The sequence below is a fragment of the Sardina pilchardus genome, chromosome 21, assembly GCF_963854185.1.
Source record: "Sardina pilchardus chromosome 21, fSarPil1.1, whole genome shotgun sequence".
In the NCBI taxonomy this organism is placed as follows: Eukaryota; Metazoa; Chordata; class Actinopteri; order Clupeiformes; family Clupeidae; genus Sardina; species Sardina pilchardus.
In genome coordinates this window covers 12,421,489-12,439,074 of record NC_085014.1, presented here as the reverse complement: position 1 = coordinate 12,439,074, position 17,586 = coordinate 12,421,489, and the positions used below count along the sequence as shown (strand labels likewise).

General features: G+C 47.8%; 1 protein-coding gene across 2 annotated transcripts in view; it reads left to right on the top strand.

Moving 5' to 3' along the window:
* Positions 1-17,586, top strand: part of pdlim7 (PDZ and LIM domain 7) — a 40,052-nt gene that overhangs the window by 17,255 nt on the left and 5,211 nt on the right. For both annotated transcript variants that reach the window (XM_062524111.1, XM_062524112.1), the window contains exons 4-9: positions 4,022-4,049; positions 5,291-5,466; positions 14,284-14,345; positions 15,386-15,665; positions 16,265-16,445; positions 17,435-17,555. In XM_062524111.1, the coding sequence (XP_062380095.1) occupies positions 4,022-4,049; positions 5,291-5,466; positions 14,284-14,345; positions 15,386-15,665; positions 16,265-16,445; positions 17,435-17,555 (848 nt within the window). The remainder of the gene's footprint in view (positions 1-4,021; positions 4,050-5,290; positions 5,467-14,283; positions 14,346-15,385; positions 15,666-16,264; positions 16,446-17,434; positions 17,556-17,586) is intronic.

Genomic DNA, 17,586 nt, shown 5'->3' with positions numbered 1-17,586 from the left:
AACAATTGGCCAGTAAGTTACTGTAAATGGAAATACAGTGCCTTAACTGTAAAAGGTTTTCACAGTAACTTACTGGCAACAATTGGCCAGTAAGTTACTGTAAATACGACTGAAATCACAGTATTTAATTGTTTTTCATTTTACAGTGAATATATAAGTACTGTAAATGGAAATACAGTACCTTTACTGTAAAAGGTATTCACAGTAACTTACTGGCCAATTGTTGCCAGTAAGTTACTGTAAATTTTACAGTAAATTTTTTACAGTGTATATATGCGCGCCATTCGGCCGGCTGACAGGAGGGAAACCATCGAGGCCCCAAGTCAACAAACCCCCACAGCTGAACAGCAAGGGACAGGAAATATAGATGTGTGTGTGTGTGTGTGCTTTTCATGCATGTTTGTGAACATTGCTTGTGTGTGACTGTGTTAGTGTTGTGTGTGCATGCGTGCGTGCGTGCGTGCGTGCGTGCGTGTATGTCTGTTCCTGCTGCATGTTCTTGTTGTATGCATTATGTGTGTGTGTGTGTGTGTGTGTGCGCTTTTTATGCATTTTTGTGAACATTGCTTGTGTGTGACTGTTAGTGTTGTGTGTGCATGGGTGGCTGTGTGCGTATGTCCATTCTTGTTGGATGTGCTTGTTGTATACATAGTGTGTGTGTTCGTGTGCTGCACAATAGAAGTGTTATCTGTCCGGTGCTTTTATGAGTCTCCAGTGAACTCATTGTTGGTGCGAGGGCCACTCCTTTTGACACTGAAAGCTAGAGCTCACTCTCTCTCTTTCTCTGTCTCTCTCTCTCTCTCTCTAGTCCCTTTCCCACATGAGCGAGACATCCGGATGTCAAACGGATATCAAACGGGTGGCTGTATGTGGGAACGCAAAACTCGGGTATTTTCTTACCCGGAACTCACCCTACTAGCCCCCTACTACTACTTCTAGATGTTACCCGGGTGCGCTTAGGTGGGAACGCAGCCGGCACAGTTCTGGGTAAAGATGGGGGGCGTACCGATGACGTCTAGAAATGCGCCTTGCTTTGCAGCCTGCTTGTGCAGCACGAGCACGAGGCAGAAAGTACAAATTGCCATGGTAACGATAAACATTGCCCTACGAGTATGAACACAGACGAGAACACAGACGAAAACACCGGAGTACTGAAAATAGTGACATTTTGTTGTGTACCTACAATAAAAAATTAAACTGCAATCACGTTGTTGTGTTTGTTGCGGGACAGGCAGGATTATCCTTGCAAACGTGAATAGCTTGAAGTGTTGTCGATTAGCTTGCAACTAGCTGTTTATTACAGTGGTTAGCTAACAGTTAATAGCTCCTGTAACTGCTAATAGTTAACGTCGCTGTTATTAAGCATTGTTGCTTTTTGTAGGAGTTGGGAAAAAAGCCTCAGACCTCTGTGTGCTGTTTATATATTTTCCAGGTGTGTCATTATTTTCTATTCATTTGTTGTGTTGGATGAGGGTTGAAGTAGCAGCTAGAGCTTTGTTTACTGTGGTCCTGGCGTTAGCTATTTTTTTCCTCTATGCTAACTCCCGCTGACTAGCGAGCTAACTAGCACTACTTATGTTGTTTCATGATGTTTTGGATCTGATGTAAGTTCGCATCATCCAGGCAACACAGCACAACAACGCATTTATTTAGCGTCATCTCCCTCCCCCTGCAAGTGCTGACATTGCCCCACCCCTCGCGGCTCCTACTCGGGTCTAGTGTGAACACAATTACCCGTATCTCACTCGGACATAAAGCGCATGTGGGAAACGTCCGTGTCGTGCCTCTACCCGGGTAAATATGTCCGGGTAATTTCTAGAAGTTATGTGGGAAAGGGACTTCTCTCTCTCTCTCTCTCTCTCTCTCTCTTTCTCTCTCTCTATCATACACACACATAAACAACAGACACATGCATAGGCTACTCCAGTATAGTCACAAATGTCCACATAGAATAATACATCTCCTCTGTCAGTCTAAAGTTTACCCCACAGAAGGAATAATACACACACACACACACACACACACACACACACACACATACATGCGTGCACACACACACACACACACACACGTGCACACTCACACACACGCACACAATCACAGGTAAACAGGAAAATGTATAGGTCTGGTCCGGTATGTTATTGTTACTGGCTGTAGTTGGTGTGTGCCCACAATCGTGTTTCCCAATGCTCGGCTATAGCTGCACTCCCATGTCTGTACATGCGGCTTGTTTGCTTTTTCACAAGGAAAATATAGGGTTGGTGTCCTCACACTTAGAGAGAGCTACAGTACAATACCTGTAATTAGTCAAGCAGTTCCTGGATTCTGTGTTCTGCGCTCTGAGACTTTTTTTCGAAAAGGAATTTTCCTTTCTAAGGTTTCTCTCACTTTCCAGTGTTTTTTCCTTCCCTGGCTGTTGTTACCGACCCCTCCCTGTCGTAAAATCTGTCACGGTCAGTGATAAACCTCGAGTTCACTTTAATTTACCAAAACCCTTATCTGATAAAGTTTGACACAAGGTCTTTGTTCCCATTTCCTTTCATTTCATTTCTTCGTATTTTTTCGTTTCCCTAGAATATCTTGGGAATGTTTCCCAAAAATTACCAAAGCTCTTGTGACCTGTCGACAAGGCAACAACTATGACAAACAGCCTCAACCTCCGTGTGCGACATTCCATTTTTCACGTCCAGCAGCTGTTGGATTTCCCCCTCTGTGTTCCGGATTCTGAGTTCTCTACCCGTGCTCCTCAGAGGAAACCGTCTCACAGACAGGGGAAAATGGGTGCCGTTGTCATAGTGGAGGGGACGTGGGGGGGAGGGGGGGGGGGGGTTACGGGGGAGGGGGGACAAGGAACGAGGAACGTAACTGCACCCCATGATATCCGAGCTTCATGCTTTGGCCGCTGCACAATAGGCACCTTTTCTCACTGCCCACCCGTCCAGGTCCTGATTAAGGGGGTCTTAAAAGGCTGGGCTTATTTGATGCATAAATCATGAGGTGCCTTTGAAAAGTCTCCTGAGTCTCAAGCCCATTTTATTAGAGACTTTTTTTTTTGACTGCCTTGGAAATGTCTGCTGCCAGGCAGTAACATGTTTCTTTTTTAAACGCTGCATTATGAAGCAGTCTGTGAAGGCCTCATTAATAACAATGTGGTGCAACTCACTTTGTCTTGAACAAAAAAAGAAACTGCAGACTGCTGTGTAGCTGTGTCTGACTTTACGAGCCTGCACTTATTTTTAGAAATAGAGGGGGTCATTTCCCCCCTTCGCGCTCGGCGATGATGGGGCCGGAGAATCCAAGAATTTCCAAATGTAACGTAACTGGTAATTGTCCGTGGTGGCGTTAATCTGGCTGCTTTGCAATTAGGCCCGGCTCAGACGCAGTGCTGTCACCCTTAAAATAGCCGCCGGGGAGTTATCTTGTGGGAGCCTCTGGTGAGACGACAGTGAATTGAGCTCCTCACAGGAAACGCAGTGAGATCCACTGGCAGGGTCAATAATGCAATACCATAAAGTCTCTTACACACACACACACACACACACACACATACACTATGGCTGAGGCAGCCATTTTCCACACTGTCAGGAGAGGAAGTTGAGTGGTGGGAAGATAATGAGGGCGTTGTGATGGCTGTGGTTCTGCTTAATTTGTCATCTCTCACCCAATGGCAGACTTCACTGTGAGGGGAATTTTAAGTAAACTGGGTGTTTTGTAAATGCGTTCTGTTGTTGGCAATGTTGCCCTCACTACTTAGCCCTGTGCCTGCTCTACGCTAATAACTGCAGAACGATTAGCTTTGTCAGGTTCTTATTGACATAAGTACAACTCTTCTTTGCTTAATGTATTGATTGGTACCGTAATGACCACCACCATCTTAATTGTCCCTGGGGGAAAAAAAAAGTGTCATAACCTCTTGGGCAAGGCTGGCAGATTTCAATGTTATCCTCCTTACCACATTAGGCCGCATCATTTCCTTCTCTGTAACCCTCTTTGTCTCTCTCTTTTTTTTTTCTCCCAACAGAGCTAATGCTCCTGGGCAAGAACACAAGGTAAGCCTTTTATTTTTTACAGTCTGATAACATCACTTTGGGCTTGAATCACATGCCTGCTTCTGCAGCGTCAACCAGTCAGTACAGGATTGTGACCAATCAAATTGTATCGCGCATGACCGTCCTACCAAGTCTTTGTTATTCTTTTTGAAACTACATGGTCTTCTAGATGGATTCCCTCTGTGTTAATTGTTTATTGTATTGTTGTAGTATCAAAGATTTGTTTGTGTCCAGTCAGTGGAGATTTCATTTGTGATTGTCAACATGGTCAAGATCTCCTGTGGTGACTGGTCACACATTGCATGAAGTGCAGTGGCACCGTTCAAGTTTGTTTGGTTGGCCTGTCAGATTGAGAACACCACATTAAAACGAAACCACATCAAAACCTGCCTGTGTTTGTGTGGCTGGCATGTTTTCACGGCAGCCGTTACGGAAGAGCACAATCCCAGACTGAGTGTTTGCCAAGTGGCTTCTGCGTCCCTCCAAACACTGACCTCAGTCCCCCAAACATCACACACACACACACACACACACACACAGGCACACAGTCAGATATTTAATCTCCAACTGACACTGTAGAACAGAGTTGTAAATATACATTGACATATTGAGCTCCTGTGAGGAATTAATCACACTCTCATGTCTCCTGTGTAAACCTTAAAAATAAATAAATAAAAAACTATGAAATGGGTTGAAAATCGCCCCCTAGTGGATGTGGTCAGCCATTATCCCACTGCATGAAATCAATCACACACACAACTCCCAGTCGAATCCAAGGCGTATCAGTTAAAGTTAATTCTCTGGACCCGCATCAATTTCTGAATAGCCGAGCCAGCAGAAATGTGAGAGGATCTGTTCGGGCCAGTCTTTGGCGGACGCCCAGAGTAAATATTTGTCAGACAATTGGGGTGTGTTCACACTTCTTAAGCATTTCCTCAGGACGCGCTCTCAAGAATAGGCTATTGGCAGCGGATCTGTGTTCGATGACTAAACGCATTTGTTAAGTGCCAACTGTCCAAGGGCTCTGTGATGGAATACTACTAAACTAATCTGAACCCTCAGTCTGTGATTGTGCCATTACTCAAAGGGGTAGAAAAAAAAGCGAGTGTATATATCTCTGCATTGTATGCGTGTGTGTTTCACGTTTTTACGCGTGTTCACTCTTTGACTGCATGGTGTTGGTTTGCTGCTCTGTGTGTGTGTGTGTGTGTGTGTGTGTGTGTGTGTGTTCCCACACGCAGGACTCGCTTGCTCCTGCCTCCAGCCTGCCCAAGTACTCCTTTGCCCCCAGCACCACCATAAACAAGATGGCACGGCCATTCACGCCAGGGGGCGGCACTGCCGGCTCGGGCCCCGTCATCAAGCCTGTGTCGTATAAGCTTAACTCGGGCACTAGCATGTCACAACCACACAATGGGTAGGTGTGAATCACGTATCTCTTTGGCTACTATTCTTTTTTTCCCCCTCCGCGACCCTTTTTCTCTTTTTCCATTTCATCGGAGGCTCATATTGGATCTCTATAAAAATCTGGAACAGTTGTGTTGACTGTGTGTGTGTGTGTGTGTGTGTCGGTGTGTGTGTGAGTGAGTGAGAGAGTGTGTGTTTTCTGCTGTGGAGAACATTGAGTGAGTGATAGACACAGTATGTGGAGCTAAGGTCGGAAAGGCTTTTGAGAGAGATGGGCCCCTAAAGCTGACTCTGACGTCGGGCTGTTTCAGAGAAATCCTAACAAACCCCATCTCTCCTCTGGCTCGAATGTGAAGTGGGATTGAAACAAGGATTTCCACCGTCTGCTGAATCTGAAGTAGTCTCTGCGGAGAGAGAGCTGTACACCGTGAGGGATCAGAGTGACCTGAAAGGACGGAGATGTTTTTTTTTTTTTTTTTTTTTCATTTTAGACGAGAAAAAAAAGAAGGAAAGAACGAAAAGTTTCTCCCTCCTCTCCGTGTGTTATGTTAGCATCAACATTCCTGAGTGGTGAGCAGAAGAGAGAGGTGTGTTTATGTGTGTTTGTGTGTGTGTATGTTTCTTAGTGTGTATGTGTGTGTGTGTGTGTGTGTGCGTGCGTGCTTGCGTTAAGGAGTTGTCCAGGAACGCGCCGCCCGCCCCCCCGCTCCCCCGCTCCCCCGCCCGTCCTCCCGCTTTGCCCGTGCGACTTTCATCTCTCAATTCGGAGCTCATATAGCGCAGGCAGGCACGGGCCCCAGGCCTCTGATAAACACAATGTGTTGTGGGGCAGCTGCTCTTGGTTACCTTCTGGACTCGCCGGACTGAATGCCAATCGGGTCGTCCGGCCGGCCGGCCAAGAGAGGCCCCGCCGCGCGGTGCAGAGCGGAGCGGCTGTCTGCCGTTTTTGTCGGAAGAGATGATAACGCGGGCACGCACACACACACACGAGGGGATTTTTTTTTAATCCTGCCACGCAAACGCACACCACCACCTCTCTCTCTCTCTCTCTCTCTCTCTCTCTCTCTCTCGTCTCCGACGTTTAGCAATGCCAGATTATTTATGAGCCGTGCATATGTATTTTATTGTTTTTATTTTTTTTGAAAGTCTATAAAATGGAGAAAAGGATGATCGAAAAAGTATGGGAAGAAGTCTTCCAGTTCTTGCCATGAGTCTTTTGCAAATGGAACCAGAGGGTGCTGCAGGCCTGAGGCCTGGGAAGGTTCACTGGAGGAGGGGGTTAAAGGGCTTACTTTTGGCCAGGTCTTGATGTTGTCGGGGGCTGTTTATAGCTCACCCCCCCCCCCCCCCCCCCCCCCCCTTCTACTCCCCTTGCTCTCCCCTCTCACCCCAGCCCATCCTCCTCAAACCCCTCCCATAAAATCTGCTGACTTCTCAAAGTGCTTTTTACTGCCGGGGTGCCGGATTACTTCACGAGCCTTACTTGGAGAGGCCGCCATGTGGATCCTCACTCGTATAATGTTTTTACAGCTTGGAGCCGTTCGCCAGTCCAATTTGCAAATTACGAAACCTTGTCAGAGGGCTTTGTTTCAAAGTCTTTAAAACATGCCTCTGATGTGGATATGGTGAGCTGTGTGCGCAGTCGGAGGGGATGTTAATGGGGATGATGGAGTCTTGTTTGTAATGCAGGGGCTGTTTGCCCAACAAACTGGTGTTGTGGTGCCAAGCCGCGCTGGAAGAAATGCGATCTGATCGGTCACGAAGGAGGAAGTGTTGACTTCACCACGATCTCAGGGGATTGGACAGGGTGTTGCATCACTGCTCTTGGTGTGTGTGTGTGTGTGTGTGTGTGTGTGTGTGTGTGTGTGTGTGCTGGCATATGTATGTTTGTGTGTGTGTGTGTGTGTGTGTGTGTGTGTGTGTGTGTGTATGGTTTGTGTTTGTGTGTGTTGGCATATGAATGTGTGTGTGTGTGTGTGTGTGTGTGTGTGTGTGTGTGTGTGTGTGTGTGTGTTTGTGTGTGCGCTGTTGGGGTTTATTGACGTTCCGCCTGCCCCTGCAGTGAAATGTGCCCGTGTCTGCAAAACGTGCACCAAATGTTCCCGAGCGCCTTGGGGCAGTGTGTGGGGGGGGTCGGTGTGAAGCCGTTGGAAGATGCTGAAATGTCTTAGGGCATATTAATAAATGCTGCATTCTGACAGATGAGTTATGCTGCCAGTTCTGCTGTCCCTCGGTTGTGATATTCGCGGGGCCCAGAGAGGCTAGCCTAGCACACAGTAACCTTTCACATCAGGTGAACAGCAGGAGATGTTGTGTTGTCACCACCATCACACCATTAAGATGCCAGAGAACTCAATGGATTTGTCCCCATGTCTGGCCAGGACCTGACCCTTCCGATCTGGGCCAGATCTGGGCCAGAGTTGAGCCAGCGTTGGGCTGGGTTCATGCACTCACAATGCACAGGAACACTGCCTGGAAAACAAGCTGAAGCTTGTCACCGTGGTTACTCACAGCATGCGTGTTGTTTATTAAATCCTTTATTTCAATTCCTAACTAAAAAGATGTGTTTTTCTGCCTGTTCTAAAAAGATGTGTTTTTTTCTGTTCTGCTTGCCTAGCGGCACCAAGTTCTTTTTCAGCCGGTTTACCTCTGTGTCTCTACTAATCTTTTCCTCCCTTTCTCTCTCTCCTCTGTTCTTCTCTTTTTTTCTACCCAGCCGGGCGAGGGTGAAGAAAAGTCAGTAAACTTCTTTTTTTTTACTCTCTTTACTGTTTTCTGTTATGTAGAGCTCAGAGTCTCACTCCAACCCCAACCTCCATTTAGCCACAGATCACAGAACTAGTGTTACCATATCAGGCCCTGGTCTGCCCTGCATTCTGCTGCTCTAACCTCCATCTTGTGTCTAGATTCATCATGCCGTGCTTCTCTTTCCTTCACTAGCTCAAACTTCATATGAAATGACCTCCTCGTGGCTAGATCTTAAATCAGTATTCATTCTGTCACCGGCTTATGACGGATGACTTTGTTTTGACTTTATTTGGACAGCATTATTAGGTATTGATTGCCAGGTGTTATTTGATTAGATTTCACAAACAGTGAGTGCCTGACAGATTTACTACAGAGGTCAGTTGGCCTGAAGTGGCGATGGTGATGGATGTGTGCGTTTGCTGTCTGTTGTTTAAGCTGCTTCTCTCTCTCTCTCTCTCTCTTTCTTTCACTCTCTCTATTCTCTGTATTCTTATTTGTCTTTTTTTTTCTCTTCCCCCTTCTTCTCCCTCCATCCTGTTTGTCTTTTGTGTCCACGCTCCGTCAGAGGAGAGGCTTATTACGGAGACTTTGGTCAAGTGGGCAAGTAAGTCTGTTGTGCACTATGGTGTTAGAGGTTTGAGCGCATTGAGAAACTATTCAGTGGGAAACTAAAGCGGCAGTCAGTGACTTCCTGTGTGGCCCCGGTAGTCTGCTTATTTGCTCAGTCCTGAGTCCTGTGGAGTAAACAGAGCGTAATGGCACAAATCCAGCAGCTCACTAATTAAAGTGTGAGTTATGTCCTCAAGGAATTTAAAAGTCAACATGAGGTGTATTTTTTCCCCAAAAAGGGGTCGATAGCGAGTGTCTAATGCAACTTGAAGTGCCCTAGAAAGAATTGAGTGTTACTATTTGGATAGAGTTTTTTTTAAAATGATAAATAACCTTAGGCCCAATTCACACCAAAGATCCGCAGGCGAGACCAAACTGTTGCAGAAGGAGTTGCAAGGTTTCAGAACGTTGCAACTCATCTCGTCATGAATCTTTGGTTTGAACCCCCCCCAACCCCTCCCAACCCCCCTTTTACTCTCCAGCAAGAAGCTAGTGCTTGTCTTGGTCAGTCTACAGTTGAAATGTCTCCAAAGGATGTTGTCATCCGCTCCCCTGCCGCTTCCCCTGTAGGTATGGTCTTCGGATGGACCCCTGCGGGATCCCCAACGACCGCAGTAAGAAGAGGTTGATGGAGGACACCCAGGACTGGCAGCCCCGCACTGGCACCACCCAGTCACGCTCCTTCCGCATCCTCGCCCAGCTCACGGGCACTGACTTCAGTAAGTCAGGGGCAGGCACGGGGGCCGAGCACAATCCCTCTGTGGGCGGCCTGGCTGAGAGCACTCGGGTTGGGTTGGGGGGCTGTGTATGTGTTAGTGCGTGTGTGCGTGCGTGTGTGTGTGTGTGCGTGTGTGTGTGTGTGGGCGGGTGGGCGGGGGGCTAACTTTGTTTGGCTGTTGTAGTGTGAGGCCGCGTTAGGATGAAGTGGTAATGACTTAATGAGAGCATGTAAGTCAGTTCATGAGACGCAGGAGGCTCACTGTGCTTGTTTTGGGCCGTTTCGTGCCGTTGCCTAGCTGACGTCTGTTCCATAATTGTTTTCCAAAAAGGGACCGACTTGTTCGGGTTTGACCTCAGAAATGCGAATGCTATGCCACGTATGTGTGCCGTCAGCTTGGGATGCCTCCTATCCAGTGATTCAGAAAGTAATCGGACAAAAATGCGCCGCGAAGCTTTTGCGTGTGTCGTCGTGTGCGTTGTTTTTGTTGTCGTTCATCAGGCATGTGTGAGAACATTAAGGCAGACGAGATGGCGCGGCTTCCGCCAAAAAAAAAGCAAAAAAAAAAGAAACGTTTGTTGTGAAACACAACAATTCTGAAATAGAACACAATGCCGCATCTAATGTAGGATAGGATCAGGGTAATCATCTTATAGCATGCGCTCAAAGATCCGAAACAAATGCATGCATGTGGATTGTGACATTTTCCCAGGAGTCTTTACTGTGTCTGTCTGGTTCTGAGGGGATGTGCATGCTCCCCCGGAGGCTTAGTGTAGGTATGCACTGCAGATGTTTGCGTCACAGTCGGAGGCCATTCTTTGATGTGTGTCTCTCTCCTGGTTCTCAGTGCAGGACCCAGACGATGAAACCATGAAAAGGGCCAGGTAAAAAAAACACCTGTGTGTGTGAAAAACGCTTCGCTCCTCTCTGTAGCGAGCTGCAGCCCCGCACGCTTGCTTGGGTTTGACCTTTTGTTGTCCGTGTTCCGTTTTGGAGCGCCATCCCACCGCACTTATAATTAGTCACTTTTTAATGCTTCCCCTCCATGTGGCGGATCAGCCGATCACATCTCTAATTAGAGATGCACATGTTACCCTGTTGGTCTGGCAGCAGGAAGCTGTGTGTGTGTTTGTGTGGTCTGTGTGTGTGTGTGTTTGTGTGTCTGTGTGTGTGTGTGTTTCTGTGTGTCTGTGTGTGTGTGTGTGTGTGTGTGTGTGTGTGTGTGTGTGTGTGTGTGTGTGTGTGTGTGTGTGTGTGTGTGTGTGTGTGTGTGTCTCTGTGTGTGTGTGTGTTTCTACTTTTTAATTGCATGGCCATTGAGTGGTTAGGAGCACTCTGTAACTTTTGCATGCACTTCCTCTTTTTCTCAAATGTGTCTTTTGACTTATTTTCTCTTTCCTTCACCTTTTATGTTTCCTCCACATGCTGTCTCTGTTTTTCATCCTTCTATCCTCTCATTTCCTCTTCCTCTTGGTATTCTCTTCATCTGTCCATTCTTCTCTTCTCTTCTATCTTCTTCCTACTTCTCCTCTCCTCTCTTCTCTTCTATCCTTCTCTTCTCTTCTGTCCTCTTCCTACTTCTCTTATCTCCTCCTTTCTTCCTCTCCCTCCTCTCCTCTTCTGTTCTCCTCTCCTCTCTTCTCTTCTTCTCTTCTCTTCTCTTCTGTCCTCTTCCTACTTCTCTTATCTCCTCCTTTCTTCCTCTCTCTCTTCTCCTCTCCTCTACTCCTCTCCTCTCCTCTCCTCTCCTCCTCTCCATCTCCTCTGCTCCTCGGCCCGGCCAGGGAAAAGTTCCTTAGTGAGATCCAGAGTCCCCGCTATGCCCGGCTGAGGGACTGGCATCATGACCGCTCCGCACGTTCCCTCAATATCAAATCCTGAGCGAGCGTCCGTTCCCCTGTCATCATGGACAACAGCGGGGGCCTGTTTCCGAAACAAACAACGCAAGCAACGATGATGATGACAACGATGATGATGATGATGATGATGATGCCGATGATGATGATGACGACGATGATGATGACGATGGTCAAAGATGATTAATTTATACAACTGAAAAACAACAAAAGTCATCCACGGTGATGACTATTATGATACCACATGCTTGAGCTGAGGAAAGGGCTCAGGAATGGGGGGTTAAGCCTGTACTTAAGTAAACATAAAAAAAGCTTGACTAAAAATAGCAAAAAAGAAACAAAATGTGAATATTAGTAAGACGTTCAGCTGATAACATAACACGACAAAAGTGGATCCACGCATACTGAGCCTGCCAGCCTCTCTGCCAAGAGTGCCTCTTTCCACAGGAGTGTATGTGTGTGTGTGTGCGTGCGTGTGTGAGGGTGCGTATGTGTGCGTGCATGTATGGCCTCTGTTTCACGGTTCTAGTTAAGTTCCGCGAACGCTGTCGTTAAATCCGGGAGAGTTCCTCAGCAGTGGGGACTGCAACCTTTTTATTCCTCTCCAGATATGCTGTTCCAGCCCTCTGTTACCTCTGTCTCTCTCCCTCTCTCTCTCTCTCTCTCTCTCTCTCTCTCTCTCTATTGCCCTTTCTCTTTCAAATTTAGTCATCTTATTAAATGGCAGGACACCGACAAGACTAGATTGCCAAAACAATTTAGATTGGCATGAAAAAAGGGACAGTGAATATACGTTGGAGATGTATGTATACATTGATGTTTTCTCTCTATTTTTTTTCTTTTGCTCTGTATTCCACCTATTGTATGCTCCACATCTTAATTTTTCCATCTCTGAGCTCTGAATCTATTTTGCTTTTGGATTTGTCTCTTTTTTTCCTTTCTCTCTCTCTCTCTGTTCCTCTCTCTCTCCATTAAGCAAGACAAGAGAACTGTTCTGTCTCTTTTCTCTCCATAGTCAATACATAAAACATAAAGAAAAAAAGACCTCACCCTGTCATCTGTCTTCTGTTTCTCTTTGTGATGTTATCTGCCTCTATTCTGCTGTCTCATCACTTCTAGAACTTTCTAGCAAATGGCTTTCTAGCTAACCACAGAGTCGACTTTCCATTCCAGCGATCACCTCCATCTCTACAAAATGGCATCTATAATCTACACTGACTTCACAATAAAACCATAATATGGGAACATCACATTAAACAACCACCACCACACAACACAACATTACTTTCACAAATACACACTCTAATGAGTTAAACAAGTCCAGTAAGCCTTGTAAAATCTTCTAAATATTGTCTTAATGTAGCTGCATAATTAGACACATTGCGGTCCAAACCTGCCGGTCCATTATTGTGTGTAGTTGTGGCAGTGAGGGGGATTTAAGCTGTGGCAATGGGAAAGGTGATTGAGAGAGACTAGGTAATGATCTGGATGCATCCACTCTCTAATGAGCTCACTTATACACTCAGAGTGCATCGTTATGGGTGATTCACAGTTATTAAAAGTCTTCAGTCCATCAAGAGGTGAGCGTGGCGCACAGCAAAGTGGTAGCTGTATTTAGGCACGATTAGGCCTAGATGTGGCCTAGATGTGCCACCATCTTCCCTGGGAATGAGTGTTTTTTAAAAGGCACTGCTCAGTGTAATTGAGAGGGAGCCAGTGATAAGATATGCTGATAGATTCAGTGCAGTTGTCACTGAAAGTTATTTTTTTGGCACAAGTTGGTTTTTTTTTTTCGGTCATATTCCCTCAAGAACCGCAAGCATTTTTTTTCTCGGAGCTCTGCTCGTGTGGAGTTGAGTGTTTCCGTGGGATGATTGGACTTCTGTCTGCCATATGCAATCACAACTCAAGAGCGCCTGGAACAACTGCCCCTGTGAGACCAGTCTGGCAACACCACACAGCTGTATTAAAATTCACTATTTCCTGGAGGCGAAGTACACTCACTCACCAGGTGCTTCTATCTCCCTCTCGCGTGCTCTCTGCTCTCTCTCTCTTTCTCTCTCGATCTATCTCTCTTTCTCCCTCTCTCCCTCTCTTTTGTGTGCACAGATGCCTTCCCACAGCAGCTGAGCCGAGAGCCCATGCAAACACAATTAACACGCTTTTAAGAGCCTTATTTACTTAGAGTCCCCATCGGCACGGGTTGTTTGCTCCACTGATAGCTTTTAAGAGAAAGTAAAAGAAACAAATAAAAAATAAAAAAAAGCCCACAAAAACAAAACAAAACAAAACAAAAAACTCAAAACATGTTGAGTATTGTGCAAATACCTGTGTGAAATGTTGGTTAAAGTGGCATTGAGTGTGCACACGCACCATGGCTCCCCCCTGGGGGTAAACAAAGGCTTCTGGTAGTGAGCTTTAATACTCGACAGCCCTCTGCCAAGTCAACCATGCAGACTCGGAGGTGCCGTCGGACGTGGACCGCCGTGCCCGTGGATGGGCGTCTATGAGCAGGGCACCCACTCGCAGTCTCCCTAATGGTCCTAATTGTCCGCTAAGCCGAGAGCTGCCATAAAAGAGTCATCACAGGTAATCGCGGTAATTGTGCGTGCTGCGCTGAAGCCGAAACAGTGCTGCCAAGATGCTCAGACAACAAGTGTGAACATTGGACACGGGTGCTTTACGGACCGAGCCATCTGGGGAAAACGTGGAGCCGTTTGAATTTGACTGGTCCGTCAGCGTCCGCAGGGAACTTTCCTGAGGGGGGATTCTTCACGACAGTAGCTGTAATCCACTCGTGCCAATACAATATTATTATGACTAGGACCCTCCTCTTATCCCACGTGCTCTTCTGCAGAGGACGCTCTCCTAAGGCTAGTTTTGTTTTTCTTCACAGTCACGGGCCCGAGTCATCTCCTTCGAAAGCCAAACCAGCAGAGAGACCGGAGGCAGTTCCAGGTAAGCCAGGACTGGCACGGCATGCAGGCCCTTCACCGGTCCAGTGCCCTGACCGAGGCTCGCTTTGCCTTTTTTTTCTGTTGCGAACATCAATATCATCCTGTGAGGTAGACCGCAATTACGAGCGCCACGCAGACGCTTGGACCGAAACGGCCTCAGCTGTGCCGAGACACGTCGAGGAATGATAAAAAAAAACAAAAAAAACAGAACAGAACAAAAAAAAAGGTGTTTGTGTCAAAGCACAGCTGAAGATGATTGGCCCACCATCAAATACAGCAGCTGTTTGTCTCCCACCGGTCCTAACCCAGACAGCTGCGGGGAATCTCCCACGGGCCGGTTCCGCGGCTCGTCCGGCCCAGGTCCGTTCCCAGAGTTCGCCGCAACGGCGAGCTGCGCTCTGGGCCCAGTCACTCATGGCCGGCCGCAGCAGTTGCCAAACCGCAGTGTGTTCCCATACCAGACACCACCACCTCCATCTTCCTCCACCTAGCTGTGTGTGTGTGTGTGTGCTGAGGGACTAGATTGCCGGCTGTAGCGCTGCAATTACACAGCTCAGTGAGTCGTTCCATTAAGTTCATGCTACTGGTCATTGAGATAACTAAGTAACAGGACAGAACAAGAGGCCCCATTCAGTCACACTGCTCATAAATGCAAATGTAATGACGGGGCTTGTAAAATTACTTAGAAGAAGTGCAGGATGTACTGAAGAACCCATTTGCATGTAGAGTTGGTAATGGGCTATACATGGGTTGTTATATGGAGGCCAATGGGATAGGATGGGGCTATATCATGTTACATTACATTACATTTAGCAGACACTTTTTGTTCAAAGTGACTTACATATGTCAGCTGTATTACAGGGGACTAACTACATTGTCCTCGTAGCAACTCCGGGTTAAGAGCCTTGCTCAAGGGCACAACAGTGGAAGCTGAGAATTGAACCAACAACTTTCAGGCTGCTACACGTTAGCCCAGCTCCTTGACCACCACACTGGCATGTTGACCGTTCTCACTGTCCTCTCCTCCTGCTTCTGCTCCAGCGGCGACTCCTGCTCCCAAGGCGGCGGCCGGGCCGCGCGCGCGCCCCCCGTGGGTGACGGACCCCGAGTTCGCCGACCGCTACGCGCCGGACAAGACGAGCACGGTGCTGACGCAGCACACGCAGCCGGCCGAGCCCACGCCCATGCAGAACCGCAGCTCCATCCTGCAGGCCGCCCAGCAGGGGCCCGCCGCCGGAACCGGAACCGGAACCGGAACCGGGGGATCCGGCGGAGGCACCGGCCGCACCCCGCTCTGCGGCGGCTGCAACAAGGTCATCAGGTGGGTGTCTGCTGCCCCCTGTCTGTGGCCTCCACGCACTGCACCCACCGCATAGAGACTCCCAGGCCTCCCTGGCTGTCGTCCTGCACGTTAAGGTCATCCAGGGTCACTCCGTCGGACAGTCCAGAGGTGTTAAACGACAGCTCCTCTAGAGGCCACAGGGATAAGGCTATAAGGGCGGAAAAAAAAGGGGAGTGGAGATTTATGACAAGAAAGATTGACAAGGAGATATTACACGGCGTCGAGGACAAGCTCGCATAAAACAGGGGCTCTGACCTCTGGCTCTAAAACACTCTGTGCTAAAGCGGCGTGTCGGAGAGGTCTGACCACACATCTCCATTAAATGCCCCCTTGTGCTCCCGAGTCTCCTCTTAGTGCTTTGTCCTGTTGTGGATCCCAACACTGCATTTTCCCCCTGTGCTAATGTACAGGGAGAAGGTGTAGGAGACATTTGTTTGTGTGTGTGTGTGTGTGTGTGTGTGTGTGTGTGTGTGTGTGTGTGTGTGTGTGTCTTTGTGTCTTTGTGTGCATGCCCGTGTCAATTTATGTGTGTGTCTCTCTCTCTCTTTCTCTGTGTGTGTGTGCGTGCGTGTTTTTAGAGGTCGCTATGTGGTAGCGCTGGGCCGTTCTTGGCACCCCGAGGAGTTCACCTGCTGTCAGTGTAAAGTGCTTCTGGACGAGGGAGGCTTCTTCGAGGAGCGAGGCTCGGTCTATTGCACCAAGTGCTACGACAACCGCTGCGCTCCCAACTGTGCCAGATGTAAAAAGAAGATCACAGGGGTGAGTTTGGGCGGAGGGGTTTCACACGAATTTACAAAATCAGTGGCTGTTTTTGTGTTCACCAAATACTGCTTCAGATCATATGAGTTACAGTACATAAACGTTCAACTTTTTTGTTATACCATTCCATCATAAGAAGTGTGGGTATTTAAAAAATAAGAGTTTTTCTTTATTATGTTTGAATTACACCACCATATTTGAATAACAGCATTAGTTGATGCTGACACACCGGATGTATGTATGTTATGTATGTATTGTACAGTATGTGTGTAATGTATGTACAGTATGTGTGTCTAGTTATAAAGTACATTCTAAATATACATTACATTCTAGGTATAACATACTAAGATAGAACACATTCAGTTAAAAAGAAGCGAGATAAAAAAGGTTGTTTGCGAGGGCTAGATTGATGCGGTCAGTGCAGGGAGGGTGTGGTGTGTGTGTGTGGGGGGGGGGGGGGGGGCGTGTGGATCGGTGGCTGGTCAGTGGCCTCGTGTGACGGGGAGCGGACGGATGGGCTGTCATGTCACATGACTAACTCTGCGCCCCGCTGCCCCGCCGCACCCGACTCCTCCGCGCCACTGACAGACTGCGCTCGCACTCACAAGGCTAATGGGAGGTGCTAGGGTGAGAGAGTGTATGTGTGAGAGAGAGAGAGTGTATGTGTGTGTGTGTGTGTGTGTGTGTGTTTGAGAGTGATTGAAGCATGTGGGTTTATGTGTGAGTGGTGGTTCTCTCTCTGTCTGGGCATGTGAGTGTGTGTGTGTGTGTGTGTGTGTGTGTGTGTGTGTGTGTGTGTGTGTGAGAGTGATTGAAGCATGTGGGCTTATGTGTGAGTGGTGGTTGTGTGCGCGTGTGTGTGTGTGTGTGTGTGTCAGTGTGTAAGATGAGCATCAATCCACATACGGCTGCTCCTCTCCTGGATCGCGTGCCTCCTCAGAATCTCACACCCCCTCCCCCCTCACCCCCCCCTCTCCCCCCCCCCCCAGGAGATCATGCACGCCCTGAAGATGACCTACCACGTCCAGTGCTTCCTGTGCGCCGCCTGCAAGGCCCCCATCAGGAACCAGGCCTTCTACATGGAGGAGGGGGAGCCCTACTGCGAAAGAGGTGAGAGAGAGCGCCCAATCACGTCATGTCG